General features: G+C 50.7%; 1 protein-coding gene across 1 annotated transcript; it reads right to left on the bottom strand.

The window, feature by feature from the left end:
- Nucleotides 1-7: 7 nt before the first annotated feature.
- On the bottom strand, nt 8-26,943 carry lzts3b (leucine zipper, putative tumor suppressor family member 3b). Its single transcript, XM_061261175.1, has 7 exons — nt 26,793-26,943; nt 5,267-5,851; nt 4,500-5,078; nt 3,173-3,493; nt 1,301-1,531; nt 837-1,067; nt 8-476 (listed from the first exon to the last, which is right to left on the bottom strand). The coding sequence occupies exons 2-7, from the start codon at nt 5,810-5,812 to the stop codon at nt 69-71; spliced, it is 2,316 nt and encodes a 771-aa protein (XP_061117159.1). The 5' UTR covers nt 5,813-5,851; nt 26,793-26,943; the 3' UTR covers nt 8-68.

The following is a 26,943-nucleotide window of genomic DNA, read 5'->3' as shown; positions in this document are numbered from 1 at the left end:
GGGGGGGGGGGGGGTTTATCTTGAGTGGAGAGGACTGTGTGTACTGACATGCGATGGTGAGATCTCAGTCATATTTCCGTGGACTCGATCCTCTCAAGGCGGGAGTGGGCAGGCCAGGGCGGGGCCAGCTGGTTGAGCGTGGGGTCGGGGTCGGAGGGCTTCTCCTCCTCGATAGGGGGAGGTGGGGAGAGGGTGAGGCAGAGGGGCACGGAGAGCGAGGGTGGGGGCGGAGAGGCGGGGGAGGTGGAGACGAGCTTCTCGTGGAGCTGGCCCATGCGCAGCTCCAGGGCCTGGTTCCTCTGCAGCGTCTCCACGTAGCTCAGCTGCAGCTGCGCCTGGTACTGCAGCACCCGCTCCTTCTCATCCTGCCAGATGTGCCGCTCCTGCGCGAAGGTGAGCGACTGCTTCTGCCGCTGCTGCCGCTCCAGACGCAGCTCGCCCTGCAGGAGCTCCAGCTGCCGCCGCAGCTCCCCCGACTCCTGGAGCTCCGCCTCCCGCCGCTCTTCTTCCTGCTGCTCCGCCTCGCGTCTCTCCGCCTCGCGCCACTCCGCCTCGCGCCGATCGGCCTCCCGCCTCTCCGCCTCGCGGCGCTCCAGTTCCCGGCGCTCCAGTTCCCGGCGTTCCGCCTCCCGCCTCTCCGCTTCCCGCCGCTCCAGTTCCCGGCGTTCCGCCTCCCGCCTCTCCGCCTCGCGGCGCTCCAGTTCCCGGCGTTCCGCCTCCCGCCTCTCGGCTTCGCGGCGCTCCGCTTCGTGACGCTCCGCTTCGTGACGCTCCGCCTCCCTGTGCTCCGCCTCTCGGCGCTCGGCCTCCTGCCGCTCCGCCACCTGCCGCTCCGCCTCCTGCCTCTGGGCCTTGGCCTCGTCGCTCTGCAGGCTCAGGAGGGTGTCCTGCGAGGCCTGGGGGGTGCTGGCCGAGGAGCTGCTGGGGGAGGACAGCTCACTCCAGGCCCCGCCTCGAGCACCGCCCCCATCGCCCCCCGCCCTGCCACCACTCAGCTCTCCCAGGGCCTGCTTCAATCCCATCACCTCTGTCTCGAAGCCGCCCAACTTGTCCCTCAGGAGAGACACCTGCAGTGGGGGAGAGAGAGAGAGGGAGAGAGGGAGAGAGACGGGGAGAGATTCACTTTCATTTCTCCACAGTGACAACTCAAGAGGTAAAAGAGAAAGGCAACGAGTGGATATAGAGAATAACTGTCATGTGAGAGGCAGACAGGAAGAGGTGGATGGAGAAATCATGTGTATAAGCAAGTAAAATTGAGAGGGAGAGAGAGTGTGGGAGAAGGAGAGAGAGCCAGACAGACCTCTGTCAGGGTTCTCTTCAGCTCTCCCTGGCAGTGCTCCAGCTTCAGGCTCTTGTTGCTGTAGGAGTCCTTGAGGCCCAGCACCAGCTCCTCCCTCTCACGCAGCTGAGCCGCCACCTCCTTCAGCTGGCCCCGCAGGGCCACCATCTCCCCCGCCCGCTGCGTCACCTCTGCCTGGCTCTCCCTCAGCTGCTGCTTCAGCAGGGAGATCTCCCCCGCCTTCTGACACACCTGGGGGCAAGAGCGGGGCAGAAGGGCAGAGGGAGAGAGATTGGCATGGAGATGTAGGCACGCCGCCTTTTCTAAATGTGTTTCAGAAAGTGTCAAGTTTTTAGCATGTCGAAAATATCTATTCGAAATTGGGGCTCAAAACAAGTATATCAGTCATCTTGATTGGTTGTAAAGGTATAAGCTCGAGAGTGCCATCGGGCACTCTTGGGATTTATGGCAGTAATACTTAAGTGCCATATGGCACTCTCGGGACTGAAGGGTTTATCTCACTTTGTCCTTATATCTCCAAACCAGCACGACCATCACCCCCCAGCAACTGCCAGACAGAACCTGTCTGCCAGAGCAGAACCTTGCTGTGGGCGGCTGGAAGTGGATGAATTCCAAATCGTCTGACGAGCTGACCTCATATCACACCTTGCTGGCAGCCTTGACATCTGCTACCACATTAGCTAAAACTTCATTTTTCTGTCTAAGATCAGTGCATCTGATGTGTCAAACCAACGTGAACTCTTCACCACCTTCTCTTCCCTCCCCCCTCCTCCTCCCCCCTCTCACCCTTCCTTCTCCTGGCCCACCGTGAGGGGAAGATGGCTAGTATCCGGTACTGCTTGACCCTCAACAGTCCAGCTTACTTCCATTCTGGTAACTCAACAGAGACTGCTCTCCTGGCTGTAATAGAGGCAATTACCACTGCAAGAGCCTCCTTCCTCTCTTCGGTCCTGATCCTCCTTGACCTGTCTGCAGCATTCAACATGGCCAACCACCAACTCCTGATCTCCACAGAGGTTGAGATGGGCATTTCTGGGGCTGCTCTATCTTGGTTTGCTTCCTATCTAGCAAATTGGTCCTACCAGCTCATCTGGATGGAGTCTGAGAAACCTCATCCCCTTCGTACAGGAGTCCCACAGGGATCTGTACTGGGGCATCTGCTGTTTTCCATTTACATTAAATCTCTTGGTTCAGTCATTGTTTCACATGACCTCTCGTATCGCTGTTACACTGATGATAAACTTTCCCTTGCTTTTCCCTCCCTCTGCCTCACAGGTTAATGGAAGAGGATGTGCCTGACAGGCTGACATCTCATTGTGGTTGGCTAGTCATCACCTAAAGCTCAACCTGAACAAGAGGGAGCTGTTCTTTATCCCTCACAGACTTACTACAAGAACTCACTATCACCATTGATGGTACTACAGTGGCTGCCCCTTGCTCTGCTAAGAACCTGGGGATGGTCTTCAAAGAGAAAGTTGCAGCAACATCATAATCCTGCAGATTCCTCCTCCTCACCACCCAGTCGATCTCTTCCAGGCAAATCCCCACCCTCCTTATCACCTCCTACTTGGCCTCTTCCAGGCAAATCCCCACCCTCCGTATCACCTCACACTTGGATCTTCCAGGCAAATCCCCACCTTCCTTATCACCTCATACTTGGCCTCTTCCAGGCAAATCTCCACCCTCCTTATCATCTCACACTTGGATCTTCCAGGCAAATCCCCAGCCCCCTTCTCATCTCACACTTGGATCTTCCAGGCAAATCCCCATCCCCCCTTCTCACCTCCCACTTGGATCTTCCAGGCAAATCCCCATCCCCCCTTCTCACCTCACACTTGGATCTTCCAGGCAAATCCCCACCCCCCTTCTCACCTCCCACTTGGTCTCCTCCAGGCGGGGCAGGATGTCGGCCTGCTCCTTCCTGTAGTCCAGGCACTTGCGCTCCAGCTCCTCGCGGTGGGCCAGCAGGGTGGCGATCTCGTCCTGCAGGCGGCGTTTGTCCTGCTGCAGCCGTGCGATCTGGGCCTGCAGGGCCTGCTGCATGCGCTGGGCGCGCCGGGAGACCTGCTGCAGCCGCGCGGCGTAGTTTTGCCGCAGCTCCTCCATGTCGCGCTCCCACACGCGCTGCTTCTCCTCGAACACCTGCACGATGGCCGCCTCGCTCTGGTCCAGGTTCCGCCGCATGTGCAGCACCTGGGAGACCACGCGCCACCGAGACTTCATCAGGAGCGTCATCTCCACCATCATCATCACCACCATCATCATCAACGCCATCATCATCACCATCATCACCACCATCATCATCAACGCCATCATCATCACCATCATCACCACCATCATCATCAACGCCATCATCATCATCACCATCAACACCACCATCATCATCAACGCCATCATCATCACCATCATCATCACCATCATCACCACCAGCATAATCTTCAACGCCATCATCATCACCAACATCACCACCAGCATAATCTTAAACGCCATCATCATCACCACCAGCATAATCTTCAACGCCATCATCATCATCTCCACCACCATCGTCATCATCACAATCATCATCAACGTCACCTTGCAATGATAAGCCCAGCCCAGCTTGACCCACTCTCCAGATCCAGTTCCAATTGTGAAAAATGCTTTTGATAGTTTCTCTTAGGAGGTATTAGAAATAGTTAACTGTTCTCCAGAAATGGGAATTTATTTCCAGATGCTCTCAAAACTGCTGAAGTGAAAGGTTATCTTAACTAGCTTAAAATGTAGGGGTTATTTTAGACAAAGTTAAGTTTTAAATCTCATATGAGCAATGTGACCAGTGTGCTTTCTTTAATATCAAGAATATTGCGTGCCTAAGACCATTCCTAACACTGCCCAAGGCAAAGAAGTTGACACATGCCTTTGTCTTTAGCAGCATTGCCTATTGTAATGCACATTTCACTGGGTCACCAAAGAAGGGTACTGATGAAATACAACATAACTAGAACAAAAAAAGAGCATATTATTCCTGCCCTTGCTGCACTACATTGGCTCCCTGTGACATTTAGAATGAATCTAAGATCATTTAACTTGTTTTAAAGCACTATACAGTTTGGCACCTTCACACATCTCAGAAATACCTGCCCAAATGGAACTTGCCCAGCCCACCTCTGGTCAACCATTTCATTGACCTCAGAATGACCCCTGACCCCTGTCACCTCACCTCTTGCTCTTTCTCCCACAGGCGGTCCTCCAGGTCCTGGATGACGTCATCGGAAGACGGGGAGGGGCGCAGTGGCAGCGGGGCGTCGCCCAGGTGGCTGAGCCTCTGGTAGGAGGAGGAGCTCTTCCCCGACGAGGAGCGTCCGCTGTCTGAGGCGCTCAGCCCATTCTGGTACCCCGGTTTCTCCAGGGGCGCGGCCGCCGTGCCCAGCCGGTTGATGTGACTGGTGGAGGCGCTGAGGGGGGGCAGGGCGTGCGGGGGCGCGTACCCCGAACCCGAGCCTGAGTAGGTGGGTAGGCTGGTAAGGCTGTTCCTCCCGGAGTCCGACAGGCCCCCCTGGCCCCCTCCGCCACCTGCACTGCTGCCCCCGCCCCCCCCAGGGCTGTCCTGCTCCCTGTGGGCCCCAGGCGCCGGGGGAGCCCCACTCCCGGCCCCGCCTCCAGCACCGGCCCCGGCCCCCGCTACGCTGCGCCCCCCTCCAGCTGCGCCCCCACTTTGCCCCACCAGGTTCTGCATGGAGTGGAAGCTCTTGGGGACCACGGGCTTAAAGGCAGACGGACGCACTAATCCAGCATTGTTCTGTAGGTGGGGGGCGGGGGGTGTGTGCAGACAAACAGGGAACAGTTAATTTGGTTAATAAAGACTTGGTTAAGTCTAGAAACACAAGTTCCGAAACACAAGCACTTCAGTTTTCTTTTATTTTAGACTATCGCAAAACACATTTTCACACACACGAGCTCCCCACAGCCACACTGAGGCCACTGTACCTGCTCCAGTTTCCCGGACACGGGCAGGAGTTTGGGAGGGTTGTGATTGTCGGTTTTGGCCACTGGAGGGCCCTCCCTGTACTGTGTGACGGGGCCAACGCCGCCTCCCCCGCTGGTCTTCTCACTGCTGAGGACCACGTTGTTTCCGCAGACGTCCACGGGCATGCCCCCCCGTGGCCCCTCCCTTCGCCCCGCCCCGTTCAGAAAAGCCGCGTTTGACAACGGCAGCCGGTCGCCGTTGGAGACGGCGGAGGAGGCGGAGTCAGAGGCGAGCTGGGGTCGGTCGGTGCCGCAGCTCCGCCCGTCGCCGGAGGCCCCGCCCTCCGTGACCTCAGAGGGCGGGGCGGGGGCGGGGGCCGGGGCGGGGCGCTCGCTGCTGCAGCTGCGGTGGGCGGGGCCGCGGCGGGACGGGGGCGGGGCTCGTGGGAGGGTGGTGCGTGTGCCCACGCTCTTCATAGCGAACTCCTGCTCGCCTGCGACACCACTGCCCACACTGCCCATCACGCTCCGCTCACTCCGTCTCCCCGCGCTGGACACTCCCGGCATACTGACCCAGCCCGCGATGCCAGCCAGGAACCACGCCCACTGAGGGGAGGGGAGGAGGAAGGGGGGCAGAGGTGGGAGAGGGGGGGGGCAGGGATTCATATTTATTACTTCAAATTACGCTGTTTTGCTCACGCATACCCACATCAACATCAACTTCCGGAGGTGACCGGAGGTCACGTTAAGACAGAATTCTATGTTTTGTTCTGCAGAAACCGAGAGACAAAATGCAGGAAAATAAATACACTGTGTTCTATAAACACAGATATTCCAAGGTCTCTATTTAGAGACTACAATGGGCAATGACCCAAACATGAACCACAGCAAAATAATTACTCCTGTTTATTTCAACCAATCGTCTTCAGTGTCTGGCAATTCTATCATTTATAGATCATAATATTTACACAGCCGTTGATACCACTGCAAGATTCAAAGGGAAAGCTCTTAATTTGAATGAGAAGTTGAACGTGAGATGTTGTGCTCTCTGTAGGTTTTTAAGGTAATGCCTTTGATTTGTTTTCTCTGCATGTCATCTTTGTATTATAGCCAATTAAAACTCTGGAACAGCAAAAACGTTACTGTGCGAAGCCAAAAAAAAGGGCTATTATTGCTGTAAGTTAATTCTGATGGTGAAAAATGAATTAATTTTGAATTAACTCCTCCACAACAAACTATCAATGGTAGGCTAAGCTAGAAGTAGTAAGGTACATTTTTCATGACCGCTGTGGCAATGTTGGTATAATGTGATCACTAAAGGTGCTGTCTTGTATAATAACAGGTTATTCATGTTTGTAATAGTTGCCATTTTAAAGTTGTATTTGTACCATTGATTATTTTATGAAGTACGAGGGCATGCTTTACACTTATTGCGTTGGTGCGTTGCTCTTTATATAAATAATTAGCCTATTTTTATCAGAATGCAATGGCGTGCAAATATTAAATGTGCTATCCTAGTTATATATATATAAGCTAAATGTTTATTTAAAAATATTCAATGGTTTTTATTATTTAGCGAAATATATGAAACATTGAGATAAATATTTCAGTGAATGTGTAAAACATTTAGCTAAATGTATAACGCAGCACTATTTGCAGTGAGTGCCTCACTGAGAGAGCCCCATGGCATCGCCAGTGCCAACTACGGCCGGCAGCTCATAACTGGCCTGCTGCTCAGGGATATGGGAGGCAGTGGGTAGGGATTTGTTTGCTTGTACAGAGTTAGTGAATTTGACATTCCAGATTCAGGTGGAATTAGAGATGCCGAATTTATAAGAAAAAGGCCCGATTTAGGACGATTTAGTTGATGACTGGCATTTCTTGTTCTTGTAATCAATGTTTGAGACAATATACTGTCTGCAATTATTATATATTGTGCTCTAGGCAGTTTTGTACTCCTCTTTCTGTACAGTAGCTTCAGAAAGTATTTGGTCGTTGCAAACTTTCAGTTTAAATGGATAAATTACCATTTTTGCCAATCTACACTCACTAACCCATCATGACAAAACGAAAACATCTTAAAAAAAAAAACTGTAATCTCTCATTCACACAAGTATTCAGACCCTTTGCTGTGGCACTCCAAATTGTAGTCAGGTGCATCCTGGTTGCTTTAATTATCCTTGAGATGTGTCTAGAACTTGATTGGAGTCTACCTGTGGCAAATTGAATGGACTGAACATAGTATAGAAAGGCACACACCTGTGTGTGTCCTACAATTCATACTGCATGTCAGGACAAAAACCAAGCCATGAAGTCCAAGGAACTCTCTGTAGACCTGCTTGCACTCTGAGGGCATCAGGAAAAAGACTGGTCAGAATTGAGGGAAGGATGAATGTAGGCAAATACAGAGGGGTCCTAGAAGAAAAACTTCTCCAGCGTGCACTGGGGCAAAGGTTCACCTTTCAGTATGACAATGCATGCAGAAAGACAACGCTGGAGTGGCTTCAGGACACGTCTCTGACTGTCCTTGCGTGGCCCACCCAAAGACCAGACTTAAACCCCATAGAACATCTGTGGAGAGACCTGAAGATGGCAGTTCACGGAAGCTTCCTATCCAATCAGACGGAGCTTGAGAGGATCTGAAAGGAAGAATGGAATAAACTGCCCAAATCCCAGTGTGCAAAGCTTGTAGAGACTTATCCAAGAAGACTCAAAGCTGTAATTGCTGCCAAAGGGGCTTCTACAAAGGGTCTGAATACTTATATGCATGAGTGATTTCAGTTTTAGATTTTTTATACATTTGCTCAAATATTTCAAAGCATGTTTTCACTTAGCCATTATGGGTTATTGAGTATAGATTGATGGGCAAAAATGGCTATTTCAAATCAAATCTACAACTCAATAAAGTGTGCAAAAGGGGTCTGAATACTTTCTGAAGCCACTGTATTCATGTATGTATGTGCATTGCCATACTCTTCAAAATAATTTGAAACATGGCATGAACCCTGCTGTTTACTAGACAGCAAAGTGTGTATCCTTCAGCCATAACCTGAGGTGTGTGTGTGCGTGCCTGTGTGTGTGTGTGTGCAAGCGTACCTGCGTGTGTGTGTGTGCCATTGTCTCTATTGTTGCTTGCCTACTTTGTCTATTTTGTAAATGAAATGAAATTTGTTTATTGCCACGTTGCCATGTCCATAATGGTCGATTTGAATTTGAATTTGAATTGAATTTTATGTTCTCCACAGTAGAGATCCCAACAGAATAAACATTGAAAGACAGAGACAGAGGCATATTGTGAGAAAGACAGAGACAGAGGCACACACATTTGTCCACATATGTACACATTGAGTTGGTTGCATGTTAAATAAGGCCCCTGGTCTTAGCTGCCCCCCACAAAAAACAAACAGTCTCTTTCGAGAGCTGACTCCTCCTACCAGGCTTCTTCAAACATCTCAAGCTACACTGGCTCTAAATGGAAAAGCTTCATACAAGGAACTGCTAGGTGGCTAATTTGGCTAAGGTGCCATGCCATGTCAGTGGAGACTGTGACCAGTAGCTCCATAGGGTGATGCACATTTGGCGCTTGTGTCGCCCAGGGTATTGGGGGGATTCAGTCAGTTTCAATGCTCCCTAGCGACCCCTGCTGCTAAATCAGGCTCCTGTGGACTGCACAATATAGCCAGGTCTGAAAGGCCTTTCTCCGACTCTACTGTATGGGAGCTAAGTCTGGTGACACCACGTTTCAGAGTAGAACCCTGGTTGTCTGCAACCGAATCGGAAGTTGGGTTTGCACCAGAACACAGCTGGGGTTCACCATTCCAAGTTAGAGTGGGACTTGGACATGGCCAGCCCAACATTGAGTGTAAAATTTACAACAAAAAAGCTTTGTCCAAAAAATGAATTAATGCATAAATTCTGAGAATGCCTTTGAAAATCCTTTATGGCTCCTGGAATTTCCTTTTTTTGCTTTTATCATCCAAAAGATGGCTTATGATGGGCTATAAAAATTTTACTTGCTCATAGGGCAACAGACAGGTTTTTTTTGTCCCATGCACACTGCCCCACATAATCTGACCCTGAGAACCCAGTGGTCATGCAATCCTATGGAATGGTGCATCTCTGGAATGCAGAACATTTCTAAATCTGCATTTTACAATGACTAATTTTACATTTTACATTTTACTATTACCAGTAAAATAGTAACTTTTTTGCCATAAAATGCCGCACACACTGTCTCAGTAACCCTGTCTCACACACACACACTATCCCAGGAACCCTGTCTCACACACTGTCCCAGTAACTCTGTCTCATACACACTGTCCCAGCCACCCTGTCTCACACACACTGTCCCAGTAGCCCTGTCTCACACACACTGTCCCAGTAGCCCTGTCTCACACTGTCCCAATTGCTCTATCTCACACACACGGCCCCAGTAACCCTGTCTCACACTCTGTCCCAGTAACCCTGTCTCACACACACTGACCCAGTAACCCTGTTGCATAGACACTATCCCAGTCACCCTGTCTCACACACTGTCTCATACACACCGTCCCAGTAACTCAGTCTCACACACACTGTCCCAGTAACCCTGTCTCACACACTGTCCCAGTAACCCTGTCTCACACACTGTCTCACACACACTGTGCCAGTAACCGTGTCTCGCACACACTGTCCCAGTAACGCTGAATCACATACACTCTCCCAGTAACTCAGTCTCACACACTGTCTCACACACACTGTCCCAGTAACCCTGTTTCAGACACTGTCCCAGTAACTCTGTCTCACACACACACTGTCCCAGTAACCGTGTCTCACACATACTGTCCCAGTAACCCTGTCTCACACACACTGTCCCAGCCACCCTGTCTCACACACACTGTCCCAGTAACTCAGTCTCACACACACACACACTGTCCCAGTAACCGTGTCTCACACATAGTGTCCCAGTAACCCTGTCGCACACACTGTCTCATACACACTGTCCCAGTAACCCTGTCTCACACACTGTCTCACACTGTCTCACACACACTGTCCCAGTAACTCTGTCTCATACACACTGTCCCAGTAACCATGTCTCACACACACACTGTCCCAGTAACCCTGTCTCACACACTGTCCCAGCCACCCTGTCTCACACACACTGTCCCAGTAGCCCTGTCTCACACTGTCCCAATTGCTCTGTCTCACACTCTGTCCCAGTAATCCTGTCTCACACACACTGTCCCAGTAACCCTGTCGCATAGACACTGTCCCAGTCACCCTGTCTCATACACACTGTCCCAATAACCCTGTCTCACACACTGTCTCACACACACTGTGCCAGTAACCCTGTCTCGCACACACTGTCCCAGTAACCCTGAATCACATACACTCTCCCAGTAACTCAGTCTCACACACTGTCTCCCACACACTGTCCCAGTAACCCTGTCTCACACACTGTCCCAGTAACTCTGTCTCATACACACTGTCCCAGCCACCCTGTCTCACACACACTGTCCCAGTAGCCCTGTCTCACACTCTGTCCCAGTAACCCTGTCTCACAAACACTGTCCCAGTAACCATGTCGCATAGACACTGTCCCAGTCACCCTGTCTCATACACACTGTCCCAGTAACCCTGTCTCACACACTGTCTCACACACACTGTCCCAGTAACCCTGTCTCACATACACTGTCCCAGTTACCCTGTCTCACACACTGTCTCATACACACTGTCCCAGTACCTCAGTCTCACACACACTGTCCCAGTAACCCGGTCTCACACACACTGTCCCATTAACCCTGTCTCACACACACTGTCCCAGTAACCCTGTCTCACACACTGTCCCAGTAACCCTGTCTCATTCACACTGTCCCAGTAATTTGGTCTCACACACACTGTCCCACTAACCCTGTCTCACACACTATCCCAGGAAGCCTGTCTCACACACTGTCCCAGCAGCCCTGTCTCACACATACTGTCCCAGTAGCCCTGTCTCATGGAGACTGTCCCAGGAACGCTGTCTCATACCCTGTCTCACACATGGTCCCAGTAAACCTGTCTCCCACATTGTCCCAGTAAACCTGTCTCCCACACACTGTCCTAGTAACCCTGTCCCACAAATACTGTCCAAGTAGACCTGTCTCACATACACTGTCCCAGTAACCCTGTCTCACACACTGTCCCAGTAGCCCTGTCTCATCCACACTGTCCCAGTCACCCTGTCTTACACAAACTGTCCCAGTAACCCTGTCTCATACACTGTCTCACACACACTGTCCCAGCAGGCCTGTCTCACACACTGTCCCAGTAGCCCTGTCTCATGAACACTGTCCCAGTAACCCTGTCTCACACATACTGTCCCAGTAGCCCTGTCTCATGGAGACTGTCCCAGGAACGCTGTCTCATACCCTGTCTCACACATGGTCCCAGTAAACCTGTCTCCCACATTGTCCCAGTAAACCTGTCTCCCACACACTGTCCTAGTAACCCTGTCTCACAAATACTGTCCAAGTAGACCTGTCTCACATACACTGTCCCAGTAACCCTGTCTCACACACACTGTCCCAGTAGCCCTGTCTCATCCACACTGTCCCAGTCACCCTGTCTTACACAAACTGTCCACTAACCCTGTCTCATACACTGTCTCACACACACTGTCCCAGCAGGCCTGTCTCACACACTGTCCCAGTAGCCCTGTCTCATGAAGACTGTCCCAGTAACCCTGTCTTACACATACTGTCCCAGTAACCGTGTCTCACACATTGTCCCAGTAACCCTGTCTCATTCACTGTCCCAGTAGCCCTGTCTCACACAATGTCTCACGCACACTGTCCCAGTAACCCTGTCTCATACACACTGTCCCAGCAGCCCTGTCTCACACATACTGTCCCAGTAGCCCTGTCTCATGGAGACTGTCCCAGTAACCCTGTCTCATACACACTGTTCCAGTAACCCTGTCTCATACACTGTCTCACACACTGTTCCAGTAACCCTGTCTCATACCCTGTCTCACACATTGTCCCAGTAAACCTGTCTCCCACATACTGTCCTAGTAACCCTGTCTCACAAATACTGTCCAAGTAGACCTGTCTCACATACACTGTCCCAGTAACCTTGTCTCACAAATACTGTCCAAGTAGACCTGTCTCACAAACACTGTCCCAGTAACCCTGTCTCACACACTGTCTCATACACACTGTCCCAGTAGCCCCGTCTCATACACACTGTCCCAGTAACCCTGTCTTACACATACTGTCCCAGTAACCTTGTCTCACACACTGTCCCAGTAACCCTGTCTCATTCACACTGTCCCAGTAGCCCTGTCTCACACACTGTCTCAAACACACTGTCCCAGTAACCCTGTCTCACACACTGTCCCAGTAACCCTGTCTCATTCACACTGTCCCAGTAACTTGGTCTCACACACACTGTCCCACTAACCCTGTCTCACACACTATCCCAGTAACCCTGTCTCACACACTGTCCCAGCAGCCCTGTCTCATGAAGACTGTCCCAGTAACCCTGTCTCATGGAAACTGTCCCAGTAACACTGTCTCATACCCTGTCTCACGAATACTGTCCAAGTAAACCTGTCTCACACACACTGTCCCAGTAACCCTGTCTCATTCACACTGTCCCAGTAGCCCTGTCTCACACACTGTCTCACGCACACTGTCCCAGTAACCCTGTCTCATACACACTGTCCCAGTAACCCGGTCTTACACATAGTGTCCCAGTAACCCTGTCTCATACCCTGTCTCACACATTGTCCCAGTAAACCTGTCTCCCACACACTGTCCTAGTAACCCTGACTCACAAATACTGTCCAGGTAGACCTGTCTCACATACACTGTCCCAGTAACCCTGTCTCACACACTGTCTCATACACACTGTCCCAGTAACCCTGTCTCACACACACTGTCCCAATAACCCTGTCTCATAGACACTGTCCCAGTAACCCTGTCTTACACCTACTGTCCCAGTAGCCCTGTCTCACACAATGTCTCACATACACTGTCCCAGTAACCCTGTCTCACACACTGTCCCAGTAACCCTGTCTCATTCACACTGTCCCAGTAACTTGGTCTCACACACACTGTCCCACTAACCCTGTCTCACACACTATCCCAGTAACCCTGTCTCACACACTGTCCCAGCAGCCCTGTCTCATGAAGACTGTCCCAGTAACCCTGTCTCATGGAGACTGTCCCAGTAACCCTGTCTCATACCCTGTCTCACGAATACTGTCCAAGTAAACCTGTCTCACACACACTGTCCCAGTAACCCTGTCTCATTCACACTGTCCCAGTAGCCCTGTCTCACACACTGTCTCACGCACACTGTCCCAGTAACCCTGTCTCATACACACTGTCCCAGTAACCCGGTCTTACACATAGTGTCCCAGTAACCCTGTCTCATACCCTGTCTCACACATTGTCCCAGTAAACCTGTCTCCCACACACTGTCCTAGTAACCCTGGCTCACAAATACTGTCCAGGTAGACCTGTCTCACATACACTGTCCCAGTAACCCTGTCTCACACACTGTCTCATACACACTGTCCCAGTAACCCTGTCTCACACACACTGTCCCAATAACCCTGTCTCATAGACACTGTCCCAGTAACCCTGTCTTACACCTACTGTCCCAGTAGCCCTGTCTCACACAATGTCTCACACACACTGTCCCAGTAACCCTGTCTCACACACTGTCCCAGTAACCCTGTCTCATTCACACTGTCCCAGTAACTTGGTCTCACACACACTGTCCCACTAACCCTGTCTCACACACTATCCCAGTAACCCTGTCTCACACACTGTCCCAGCAGCCCTGTCTCATGAAGACTGTCCCAGTAACCCTGTCTCATGGAGACTGCCCCAGTAACTATGTCTCATACCCTGTCTCACAAATACTGTCCAAGTAGACCTGTCTCACACACACTGTCCCAGTTGCCCTGTCTCATGGAGACTGTCCCAGTAACCCTGTCTCACACACTGTCCCAGTAACCCTGTCTCATGAAGACTGTCCCAGTAGCCCTGTCTCATAGACACTGTCCCAGTAACCCTGTCTCATACACTGTCTCACACACACTGTCCCAGTAGCCCTGTCTCATGAATACTGTCCCAGTAGCCCTGTCTCATGGATACTGCTCCAGTAACCCTGTCTCATACACTGTCTCACACACACTGTCCCAGTAACCCTGTCTCACACACTGTCCAAGTAACCCTGTATTATACCCTGTCTCATGGAGACTGTCCCATTAACCTTGTCTCATACACTTGTCTCACACACACTGTCCCAGTAACCCTGTCTCACACACTGTCCCAGTAACCCTGTCTCATAGACACTGTCCAAGTAACCCTGTCTCATCGACACTGTCCCAGTAACCCTGTCTCATACACTTGTCTCACATACACTGTCCAAGTAACCCTGTCTCATACCCTGTCTCACACATTGTCCCAGTAAACCTGTCTCCCACATACTGTCCTAATAACCGTGTCTCCCACATACTGTCCTAGTATCCGTGTCTCAAATATACTGTCCAAGTAGACCTGTCTCACATACACTGTCCCATTAGCCCTGTCTCACACACTGTCTCACACACACTGTCCCAGTAACCCTGTCTCACACACTGTCCCAGTAACCCTGTCTCACACACTGTCCCAGTAACCCTGTCTCATTCACACTGTCCCAGTAACTTGGTCTCACACACACTGTCCCACTAACCCTGTCTCACACACTATCCCAGTAACCCTGTCTCACACACTGTCCCAGCAGCCCTGTCTCATGAAGACTGTCCCAGTAACCCTGTCTCATGGAGAACGTTCCAGTAACCCTGTCTCATACCCTGTCTCACGAATACTGTCCAAGTAAACCTGTCTCACACACACTGTCCCAGTAACCCTGTCTCATTCACACTGTCCCAGTAGCCCTGTCTCACACACTGTCTCACGCACACTGTCCCAGTAACCCTGTCTCATACACACTGTCCCAGTCACCCGGTCTTACACATAGTGTCCCAGTAACCCTGTCTCATACCCTGTCTCACACATTGTCCCAGTAAACCTGTCTCCCACACACTGTCCTAGTAACCCTGGCTCACAAATACTGTCCAGGTAGACCTGTCTCACATACACTGTCCCAGTAACCCTGTCTCACACACTGTCTCATACACACTGTCCCAGTAACCCTGTCTCACACACACTGTCCCAATAACCCTGTCTCATAGACACTGTCCCAGTAACCCTGTCTTACACCTACTGTCCCAGTAGCCCTGTCTCACACAATGTCTCACACACACTGTCCCAGTAACCCTGTCTCACACACTGTCCCAGTAACCCTGTCTCATTCACACTGTCCCAGTAACTTGGTCTCACACACACTGTCCCACTAACCCTGTCTCACACACTATCCCAGTAACCCTGTCTCACACACTGTCCCAGCAGCCCTGTCTCATGAAGACTGTCCCAGTAACCCTGTCTCATGGAGACTGTCCCAGTAACCCTGTCTCACGAATACTGTCCAAGTAAACCTGTCTCACACACACTGTCCCAGTAACCCTGTCTCATTCACACTGTCCCAGTAGCCCTGTCTCACACACTGTCTCACGCACACTGTCCCAGTAACCCTGTCTCATACACACTGTCCCAGTAACCCGGTCTTACACATAGTGTCCCAGTAACCCTGTCTCATACCCTGTCTCACACATTGTCCCAGTAAACCTGTCTCCCACACACTGTCCTAGTAACCCTGGCTCACAAATACTGTCCAGGTAGACCTGTCTCACATACACTGTCCCAGTAACCCTGTCTCACACACTGTCTCATACACACTGTCCCAGTAACTCTGTCTCACACACACTGTCCCAATAACCCTGTCTCATAGACACTGTCCCAGTAACCCTGTCTTACACCTACTGTCCCAGTAGCCCTGTCTCATACAATGTCTCACACACACTGTCCCAGTAACCCTGTCTCACACACTGTCCCAGTAACCCTGTCTCATTCACACTGTCCCAGTAACTTGGTCTCACACACACTGTCCCACTAACCCTGTCTCACACACTATCCCAGTAACCCTGTCTCACACACTGTCCCAGCAGCCCTGTCTCATGAAGACTGTCCCAGTAACCCTGTCTCATGGAGACTGCCCCAGTAACCCTGTCTCATACCCTGTCTCACAAATACTGTCCAAGTAGACCTGTCTCACACACACTGTCTCAGTTGCCCTGTCTCATGGAGACTGTCCCAGTAACCCTGTCTCACACACTGTCCCAGTAACCCTGTCTCATGAAGACTGTCCCAGTAGCCCTGTCTCATAGACACTGTTCCAGTAACCCTGTCTCATACACTGTCTCACACACACTGTCCCAGTAGCCCTGTCTCATGAATACTGTCCCAGTAGCCCTGTCTCATGGATACTGCTCCAGTAACCCTGTCTCATACACTGTCTCACACACACTGTCCCAGTAACCCTGTCTCACACACTGTCCAAGTAACCCTGTCTTATACCCTGTCTCATGGAGACTGTCCCAGTAACCCTGTCTCATACACTTGTCTCACACACACTGTCCCAGTAACCCTGTCTCACACACTGTCCCAGTAACCCTGTCTCATAGACACTGTCCAAGTAACCCTGTCTCATCGACACTGTCCCAGTAACCCTGTCTCATACACTTGTCTCACATACACTGTCCAAGTAACCCTGTCTCATACCCTGTCTCACACATTGTCCCAGTAAACCTGTCTCCCACATACTGTCCTAGTAACCGTGTCTCCCACATACTGTCCTAGTATCCGTGTCTCAAATATACTGTCCAAGTAGACCTGTCTCACATACACTGTCCCAGTAACCCTGTCTCACACACTGTCTCATACACACTGTCCCAGTAATCCTGTCTCATAGACACTGTCCCAGTAACCCTGTCTTACACATACTGTCCCAGTAGCCCTGTCTCACACACTGTCTCACACACACTGTCCCAGTAACCCTGTCTCACACACTGTCCCAGTAACCCTGTCACATAGACACTGTCCAAGTAACCCTGTCTCACATACACTGTCCCAGTAACCCTGTCTCATACACTTGTCTCGCATACACTGTCCCAGTAACCCTGTCTCACACACTTGTCTCACATACACTGTCCCAGTAACCCTGTCTCACACACTTGTCTCACATACACTGTCCCAGTAACCCTGTCTCACACACTGTCCCAGTAACCCTGTCACATAGACACTGTCCCAGTAACCCTGTCTCACATACACTGTCCCAGTAACCCTGTCACATACACTTGTCTCACATACACTGTCCCAGTAACCGTGTCTCACACATTGTCCCAGTAACCCTGTCTCATTCACTGTCCCAGTAGCCCTGTCTCACACAATGTCTCACGCACACTGTCCCAGTAACCCTGTCTCATACACACTGTCCCAGCAGCCCTGTCTCACACATACTGTCCCAGTAGCCCTGTCTCATGGAGACTGTCCCAGTAACCCTGTCTCATACACACTGTTCCAGTAACCCTGTCTCATACACTGTCTCACACACTGTTCCAGTAACCCTGTCTCATACCCTGTCTCACACATTGTCCCAGTAAACCTGTCTCCCACATACTGTCCTAGTAACCCTGTCTCACAAATACTGTCCAAGTAGACCTGTCTCACATACACTGTCCCAGTAACCTTGTCTCACAAATACTGTCCAAGTAGACCTGTCTCACAAACACTGTCCCAGTAACCCTGTCTCACACACTGTCTCATACACACTGTCCCAGTAGCCCCGTCTCATACACACTGTCCCAGTAACCCTGTCTTACACATACTGTCCCAGTAACCTTGTCTCACACACTGTCCCAGTAACCCTGTCTCATTCACACTGTCCCAGTAGCCCTGTCTCACACACTGTCTCAAACACACTGTCCCAGTAACCCTGTCTCACACACTGTCCCAGTAACCCTGTCTCATTCACACTGTCCCAGTAACTTGGTCTCACACACACTGTCCCACTAACCCTGTCTCACACACTATCCCAGTAACCCTGTCTCACACACTGTCCCAGCAGCCCTGTCTCATGAAGACTGTCCCAGTAACCCTGTCTCATGGAAACTGTCCCAGTAACACTGTCTCATACCCTGTCTCACGAATACTGTCCAAGTAAACCTGTCTCACACACACTGTCCCAGTAACCCTGTCTCATTCACACTGTCCCAGTAGCCCTGTCTCACACACTGTCTCACGCACACTGTCCCAGTAACCCTGTCTCATACACACTGTCCCAGTAACCCGGTCTTACACATAGTGTCCCAGTAACCCTGTCTCATACCCTGTCTCACACATTGTCCCAGTAAACCTGTCTCCCACACACTGTCCTAGTAACCCTGACTCACAAATACTGTCCAGGTAGACCTGTCTCACATACACTGTCCCAGTAACCCTGTCTCACACACTGTCTCATACACACTGTCCCAGTAACCCTGTCTCACACACACTGTCCCAATAACCCTGTCTCATAGACACTGTCCCAGTAACCCTGTCTTACACCTACTGTCCCAGTAGCCCTGTCTCACACAATGTCTCACATACACTGTCCCAGTAACCCTGTCTCACACACTGTCCCAGTAACCCTGTCTCATTCACACTGTCCCAGTAACTTGGTCTCACACACACTGTCCCACTAACCCTGTCTCACACACTATCCCAGTAACCCTGTCTCACACACTGTCCCAGCAGCCCTGTCTCATGAAGACTGTCCCAGTAACCCTGTCTCATGGAGACTGTCCCAGTAACCCTGTCTCATACCCTGTCTCACGAATACTGTCCAAGTAAACCTGTCTCACACACACTGTCCCAGTAACCCTGTCTCATTCACACTGTCCCAGTAGCCCTGTCTCACACACTGTCTCACGCACACTGTCCCAGTAACCCTGTCTCATACACACTGTCCCAGTAACCCGGTCTTACACATAGTGTCCCAGTAACCCTGTCTCATACCCTGTCTCACACATTGTCCCAGTAAACCTGTCTCCCACACACTGTCCTAGTAACCCTGGCTCACAAATACTGTCCAGGTAGACCTGTCTCACATACACTGTCCCAGTAACCCTGTCTCACACACTGTCTCATACACACTGTCCCAGTAACCCTGTCTCACACACACTGTCCCAATAACCCTGTCTCATAGACACTGTCCCAGTAACCCTGTCTTACACCTACTGTCCCAGTAGCCCTGTCTCACACAATGTCTCACACACACTGTCCCAGTAACCCTGTCTCACACACTGTCCCAGTAACCCTGTCTCATTCACACTGTCCCAGTAACTTGGTCTCACACACACTGTCCCACTAACCCTGTCTCACACACTATCCCAGTAACCCTGTCTCACACACTGTCCCAGCAGCCCTGTCTCATGAAGACTGTCCCAGTAACCCTGTCTCATGGAGACTGCCCCAGTAACTATGTCTCATACCCTGTCTCACAAATACTGTCCAAGTAGACCTGTCTCACACACACTGTCCCAGTTGCCCTGTCTCATGGAGACTGTCCCAGTAACCCTGTCTCACACACTGTCCCAGTAACCCTGTCTCATGAAGACTGTCCCAGTAGCCCTGTCTCATAGACACTGTCCCAGTAACCCTGTCTCATACACTGTCTCACACACACTGTCCCAGTAGCCCTGTCTCATGAATACTGTCCCAGTAGCCCTGTCTCATGGATACTGCTCCAGTAACCCTGTCTCATACACTGTCTCACACACACTGTCCCAGTAACCCTGTCTCACACACTGTCCAAGTAACCCTGTATTATACCCTGTCTCATGGAGACTGTCCCATTAACCTTGTCTCATACACTTGTCTCACACACACTGTCCCAGTAACCCTGTCTCACACACTGTCCCAGTAACCCTGTCTCATAGACACTGTCCAAGTAACCCTGTCTCATCGACACTGTCCCAGTAACCCTGTCTCATACACTTGTCTCACATACACTGTCCAAGTAACCCTGTCTCATACCCTGTCTCACACATTGTCCCAGTAAACCTGTCTCCCACATACTGTCCTAATAACCGTGTCTCCCACATACTGTCCTAGTATCCGTGTCTCAAATATACTGTCCAAGTAGACCTGTCTCACATACACTGTCCCATTAGCCCTGTCTCACACACTGTCTCACACACACTGTCCCAGTAACCCTGTCTCACACACTGTCCCAGTAACCCTGTCTCACACACTGTCCCAGTAACCCTGTCTCATTCACACTGTCCCAGTAACTTGGTCTCACACACACTGTCCCACTAACCCTGTCTCACACACTATCCCAGTAACCCTGTCTCACACACTGTCCCAGCAGCCCTGTCTCATGAAGACTGTCCCAGTAACCCTGTCTCATGGAGAACGTTCCAGTAACCCTGTCTCATACCCTGTCTCACGAATACTGTCCAAGTAAACCTGTCTCACACACACTGTCCCAGTAACCCTGTCTCATTCACACTGTCCCAGTAGCCCTGTCTCACACACTGTCTCACGCACACTGTCCCAGTAACCCTGTCTCATACACACTGTCCCAGTCACCCGGTCTTACACATAGTGTCCCAGTAACCCTGTCTCATACCCTGTCTCACACATTGTCCCAGTAAACCTGTCTCCCACACACTGTCCTAGTAACCCTGGCTCACAAATACTGTCCAGGTAGACCTGTCTCACATACACTGTCCCAGTAACCCTGTCTCACACACTGTCTCATACACACTGTCCCAGTAACCCTGTCTCACACACACTGTCCCAATAACCCTGTCTCATAGACACTGTCCCAGTAACCCTGTCTTACACCTACTGTCCCAGTAGCCCTGTCTCACACAATGTCTCACACACACTGTCCCAGTAACCCTGTCTCACACACTGTCCCAGTAACCCTGTCTCATTCACACTGTCCCAGTAACTTGGTCTCACACACACTGTCCCACTAACCCTGTCTCACACACTATCCCAGTAACCCTGTCTCACACACTGTCCCAGCAGCCCTGTCTCATGAAGACTGTCCCAGTAACCCTGTCTCATGGAGACTGTCCCAGTAACCCTGTCTCACGAATACTGTCCAAGTAAACCTGTCTCACACACACTGTCCCAGTAACCCTGTCTCATTCACACTGTCCCAGTAGCCCTGTCTCACACACTGTCTCACGCACACTGTCCCAGTAACCCTGTCTCATACACACTGTCCCAGTAACCCGGTCTTACACATAGTGTCCCAGTAACCCTGTCTCATACCCTGTCTCACACATTGTCCCAGTAAACCTGTCTCCCACACACTGTCCTAGTAACCCTGGCTCACAAATACTGTCCAGGTAGACCTGTCTCACATACACTGTCCCAGTAACCCTGTCTCACACACTGTCTCATACACACTGTCCCAGTAACTCTGTCTCACACACACTGTCCCAATAACCCTGTCTCATAGACACTGTCCCAGTAACCCTGTCTTACACCTACTGTCCCAGTAGCCCTGTCTCATACAATGTCTCACACACACTGTCCCAGTAACCCTGTCTCACACACTGTCCCAGTAACCCTGTCTCATTCACACTGTCCCAGTAACTTGGTCTCACACACACTGTCCCACTAACCCTGTCTCACACACTATCCCAGTAACCCTGTCTCACACACTGTCCCAGCAGCCCTGTCTCATGAAGACTGTCCCAGTAACCCTGTCTCATGGAGACTGCCCCAGTAACCCTGTCTCATACCCTGTCTCACAAATACTGTCCAAGTAGACCTGTCTCACACACACTGTCTCAGTTGCCCTGTCTCATGGAGACTGTCCCAGTAACCCTGTCTCACACACTGTCCCAGTAACCCTGTCTCATGAAGACTGTCCCAGTAGCCCTGTCTCATAGACACTGTTCCAGTAACCCTGTCTCATACACTGTCTCACACACACTGTCCCAGTAGCCCTGTCTCATGAATACTGTCCCAGTAGCCCTGTCTCATGGATACTGCTCCAGTAACCCTGTCTCATACACTGTCTCACACACACTGTCCCAGTAACCCTGTCTCACACACTGTCCAAGTAACCCTGTCTTATACCCTGTCTCATGGAGACTGTCCCAGTAACCCTGTCTCATACACTTGTCTCACACACACTGTCCCAGTAACCCTGTCTCACACACTGTCCCAGTAACCCTGTCTCATAGACACTGTCCAAGTAACCCTGTCTCATCGACACTGTCCCAGTAACCCTGTCTCATACACTTGTCTCACATACACTGTCCAAGTAACCCTGTCTCATACCCTGTCTCACACATTGTCCCAGTAAACCTGTCTCCCACATACTGTCCTAGTAACCGTGTCTCCCACATACTGTCCTAGTATCCGTGTCTCAAATATACTGTCCAAGTAGACCTGTCTCACATACACTGTCCCAGTAACCCTGTCTCACACACTGTCTCATACACACTGTCCCAGTAATCCTGTCTCATAGACACTGTCCCAGTAACCCTGTCTTACACATACTGTCCCAGTAGCCCTGTCTCACACACTGTCTCACACACACTGTCCCAGTAACCCTGTCTCACACACTGTCCCAGTAACCCTGTCACATAGACACTGTCCAAGTAACCCTGTCTCACATACACTGTCCCAGTAACCCTGTCTCATACACTTGTCTCGCATACACTGTCCCAGTAACCCTGTCTCACACACTTGTCTCACATACACTGTCCCAGTAACCCTGTCTCACACACTTGTCTCACATACACTGTCCCAGTAACCCTGTCTCACACACTGTCCCAGTAACCCTGTCACATAGACACTGTCCCAGTAACCCTGTCTCACATACACTGTCCCAGTAACCCTGTCACATACACTTGTCTCACATACACTGTCCAAGTAACCCTGTCTCATAGACACTGTCCCAGTAACCCTGTCTCATAGACACTGTCCAAGTAACCCTGTCTCATAGACACTGTCCCAGTAACCCTGTCTCATACACTTGTCTCACATACACTGTCCAAGTAACCCTGTCTCATACCCTGTCTCACACATTGTCCCAGTAAACCTGTCTCCCACATACTGTCCTAGTAACCGTGTCTCCCACATACTGTCCTAGTAACCGTGTCTCAAAAATACTGTCCAAGTAGACCTGTCTCACATACACTGTCCCAGTAACCCTGTCTCACGCACTGTCTCATACACACTGTCCCAGTAACCTTGTCTCATAGACACTGTCCCAGTAACCCTGTCTTACACTTACTGTCCCAGTAGCCCTGTCTCACACACTGTCTCACACACACTGTCCCAGTAACCCTGTCTCACACACTGTCCCAGTAACCCTGTCACATAGACACTGTCCAAGTAACCCTGTCTCACATACACTGTCCCAGTAACCCTGTCTCATACACTTGTCTCACATACACTGTCCCAGTAACCCTGTCTCATATACACTGTCCCAGTAACCCTGTCTCATAGACACTGTCCCAGTCACCCTGTCTCTTAGACAGAACTGCAGCACACGGCAGCTGCTCATTATGAGAACTGAGAGAGGGCCATTAAATGAGATTTTATTAATCCCAGACCTCCACCCCTGACACGTGGAAATAGCGGCCTTGAGACCACAGACATTCCTCTTTTTTACACTCTGTCCTTCCCCTGCTTCTCTCCTTCCCCTGCTTCTCTCCACACCCCTCTTCTGACGCACCCCGCCGTTTAAATAAAAAAAATGCTTCACTGCATGACATATTAGAATATATTGCCCCAAAGATATATTCACTGAAACACACACTAGTTGTATTCATTTGAAGTGACACGTACAATTAACATTGTACAACAGCTGTACATAATCAAACGTGTGTAAACGCGATTTGAAATAAAACTAAAATGTTATACATTTTGAACAAAAATAGATTCATTAAATTAAATGCTTTTTGCACCTGCTGCATTTGTCCCAGTGCATAGCTGCTTTCCTCCACTGTCTCACATGCTTAAGCAGGTAGTTGCATGCCACCGCCCCCCCCCCCCTCTCTCTCTCCCACCCCCCCTCTTCTTTCGCTCTTTCTCTCTCCCACGCTCTCTCTCTCTCAGTTCACCTGCACTGTACCTAGGGAGGCTTGTCTCTGATTGGTTGGTTAGGAGGGGATTGGCAAGCCTGGCCCCTCTCGGTTAACCCCTCGATTCCAAAATTTAGCGCACTCGTATACCCCCCCCCCCCCCTCGCACCCCCCCGCCCCTCGCCCCCTCGCCCCCCCCTCGGGTGTCCATCCTGTGGCCATGTGTCCTCGCTCTGTGGTCTGCCTCTCCTCTGCTGTCTTAGAAGCATTACGTCATCTCTTCCACACCACTCACCGGGCGCATGCTCACACACACACACACACACACACACGCGCGCGCGGGCACACACACATTCTCAAACACGCTCCTTAAGCATTATCACATGCACGTATACGCTGAGGCCATTCATACAGGTATACACGTACTGACATGCACACACATGCATGCACAATGCCAGAGAATGCAGGCAGTGAAAAGGGGAGTGTTTTGTATTTGTTTTGTGTTTTGAAACATTTTTGTATGTGTGTGTGTGTGTGTGTGTGTGTATTTGTGTGTATGTGTATATGTGTGTATGTGTGTGTATGTGTGTGTGTGTGTGTGTGTGTGTGTGGGTGTGCGTGTATATGTGTTTGTGTATGTATGTGTGTGTATGTGTGTGTGCGTATGAGTGTGTGTGTGTGCGTGTGTGCTTGTGTATGTGTGTGTGCGTGTGTGTGTGTATATGTACATCTGTGTGTGTGTGTGTGTGTGTGTGTGGGTGTGCGTGTATATGTGTTTGTATGTGTATGTGTGTTTGTGTGTGTATGTATGTGTGTGTGTTTGTGAGTATGTGTATGTGTGTGTGTGTGTGTGTTTATGTGTGTGTGTTTGTGCATGTGTGTTTGTGTGTGTGCGTGTGTGCCTCCCACTCAGATGAATCAGTATGTTCTGGCGATACACTGGGGTCACCTCAATCTTGTGTGCTCTGTCTCTAAGAATTCATCTTCCATTCCGGACACATCTGTAGTGCGTTCTGTGTGTGTACACAATACAATACACTACATTACATTACATTATTGATTATTGGCATTTGGCAGACGCTCTTATCCAGAGCGACGTACAACAAAGTGCAAACACTACCCAACACACTCTGCTGTGTGCTTCACACCCAAATCTGCCCTGCAGGCTGTATATGTGCAGCTTGTCACTGCCCACCTTGTTCCCTATGCCATGACAACTGTATCTTGGAAACCTTCACCATGTCGGCTACAGCTTGCAGTTCTTCGCCCGCCATAGTTAGCCTACTGTGTCCAGGCCCAGCTCCCTGCCACTCAAACCTGATCACCTAAATATCCACTGCCCAAGACACGGTTCACATCTGCCCCCAATGCAACCTGACTATGCCTGCCTACTGCCTGCAATAATACTCCACCTGCTGTTGTGAGACATCCTCTACTACACACTGGCCCACTGACACACACTACTACTACTACTACTACTACACACTGGCCCACTGACACACACTACAACTACTACTATTACTACACACTGGCCCAATGAAACACACTACTACTACTACTACTGCACACTGGCCCACTGACACACACTACTACTACTACTACACACTGCTGCCTTTACGCACTCCTCCGCTTACACATCACCTACTGCACAATGCTCTCCTTACACAACCACCCCTGCACACTGCCCCCATTATACGTTTTCTACAACACACTGATCTGTTCTACGCTCACTGCTTACTACATGCTGCATCCGTTACGCACAGTATGTAGAGTAGCCCATACAAAATAACTGCTCGTCATCCCCATTTGACAAGTACACACGAATGCATACTAACTAACACCGCAGATACACACGCGCACATGCACAGGCACACACACACATACAGCCCGTAATTTCACGGTGAAACACACATGCGATATAACGGCAATAATCCTGACGTACGGATACTACAGTGGCCTAACGCCACACGCGAAAACAGAGGAGCAGGCGCCGCAAGGGAGGAGAATGAACGGGGCTATTTTTTTCCTCCGTCTTTTCCCTGTTAAGGCATTACATAATGCGTGTCGCCGACTACCACCACCGCTCAGCCGCTCGCGGTGCCTCGATCCGGGAGAGAGAACGCGCCACAATCACAATCGCACACACACACACGCGCACAGACGCATACACACACTGCGACGTTTTCATATCTCCATCATTTTTACATCATCATTTTCTTTTACTCCCACTCGGATGGGTAATATTAACAAATGGAGCGTTCCCATCCCTCCCATCTACACACAAGATCTCTCTCTCTCTCTCTCTCTCGCTCTCTCTCTCTCTCTCTCTCTCTCTCTCTCTCTCTCTCTCACTCCATAGAGCATCAGCTATATTCCTCATCACTAGCGCCGCTGCAATGTCTGTTAAAGAGGAAAAATAAAATGGTCCCTATTTTCAAATGGAACGAAAAGGCAGTTGCACGGTTATGTGTTTCTGCACCCACTGACTGACACCCTGCCCAATTGCTCTGTTCTCATTAGCGTACTCACTGGTTTCACCACCACCGTCAGCGACGCGTGATTCCAATTTCCACGGTCGGTCCCGGTTCGCCGCCTGTCCTAGGTCCGGTCCGGTTCGGAGGTTGCGGGGCGATTGTCGAAGGCGGTGTGCGTGCAGGTCGCTCCGAACGCAGCTGCTGTC

The sequence above is a fragment of the Conger conger genome, chromosome 11 (genome assembly GCF_963514075.1).
Source record: "Conger conger chromosome 11, fConCon1.1, whole genome shotgun sequence".
Classification (NCBI taxonomy): Eukaryota; Metazoa; Chordata; class Actinopteri; order Anguilliformes; family Congridae; genus Conger; species Conger conger.
Note: the sequence above shows the minus strand (reverse complement) of the source record. Positions and strands in the feature narration are given on the sequence as shown.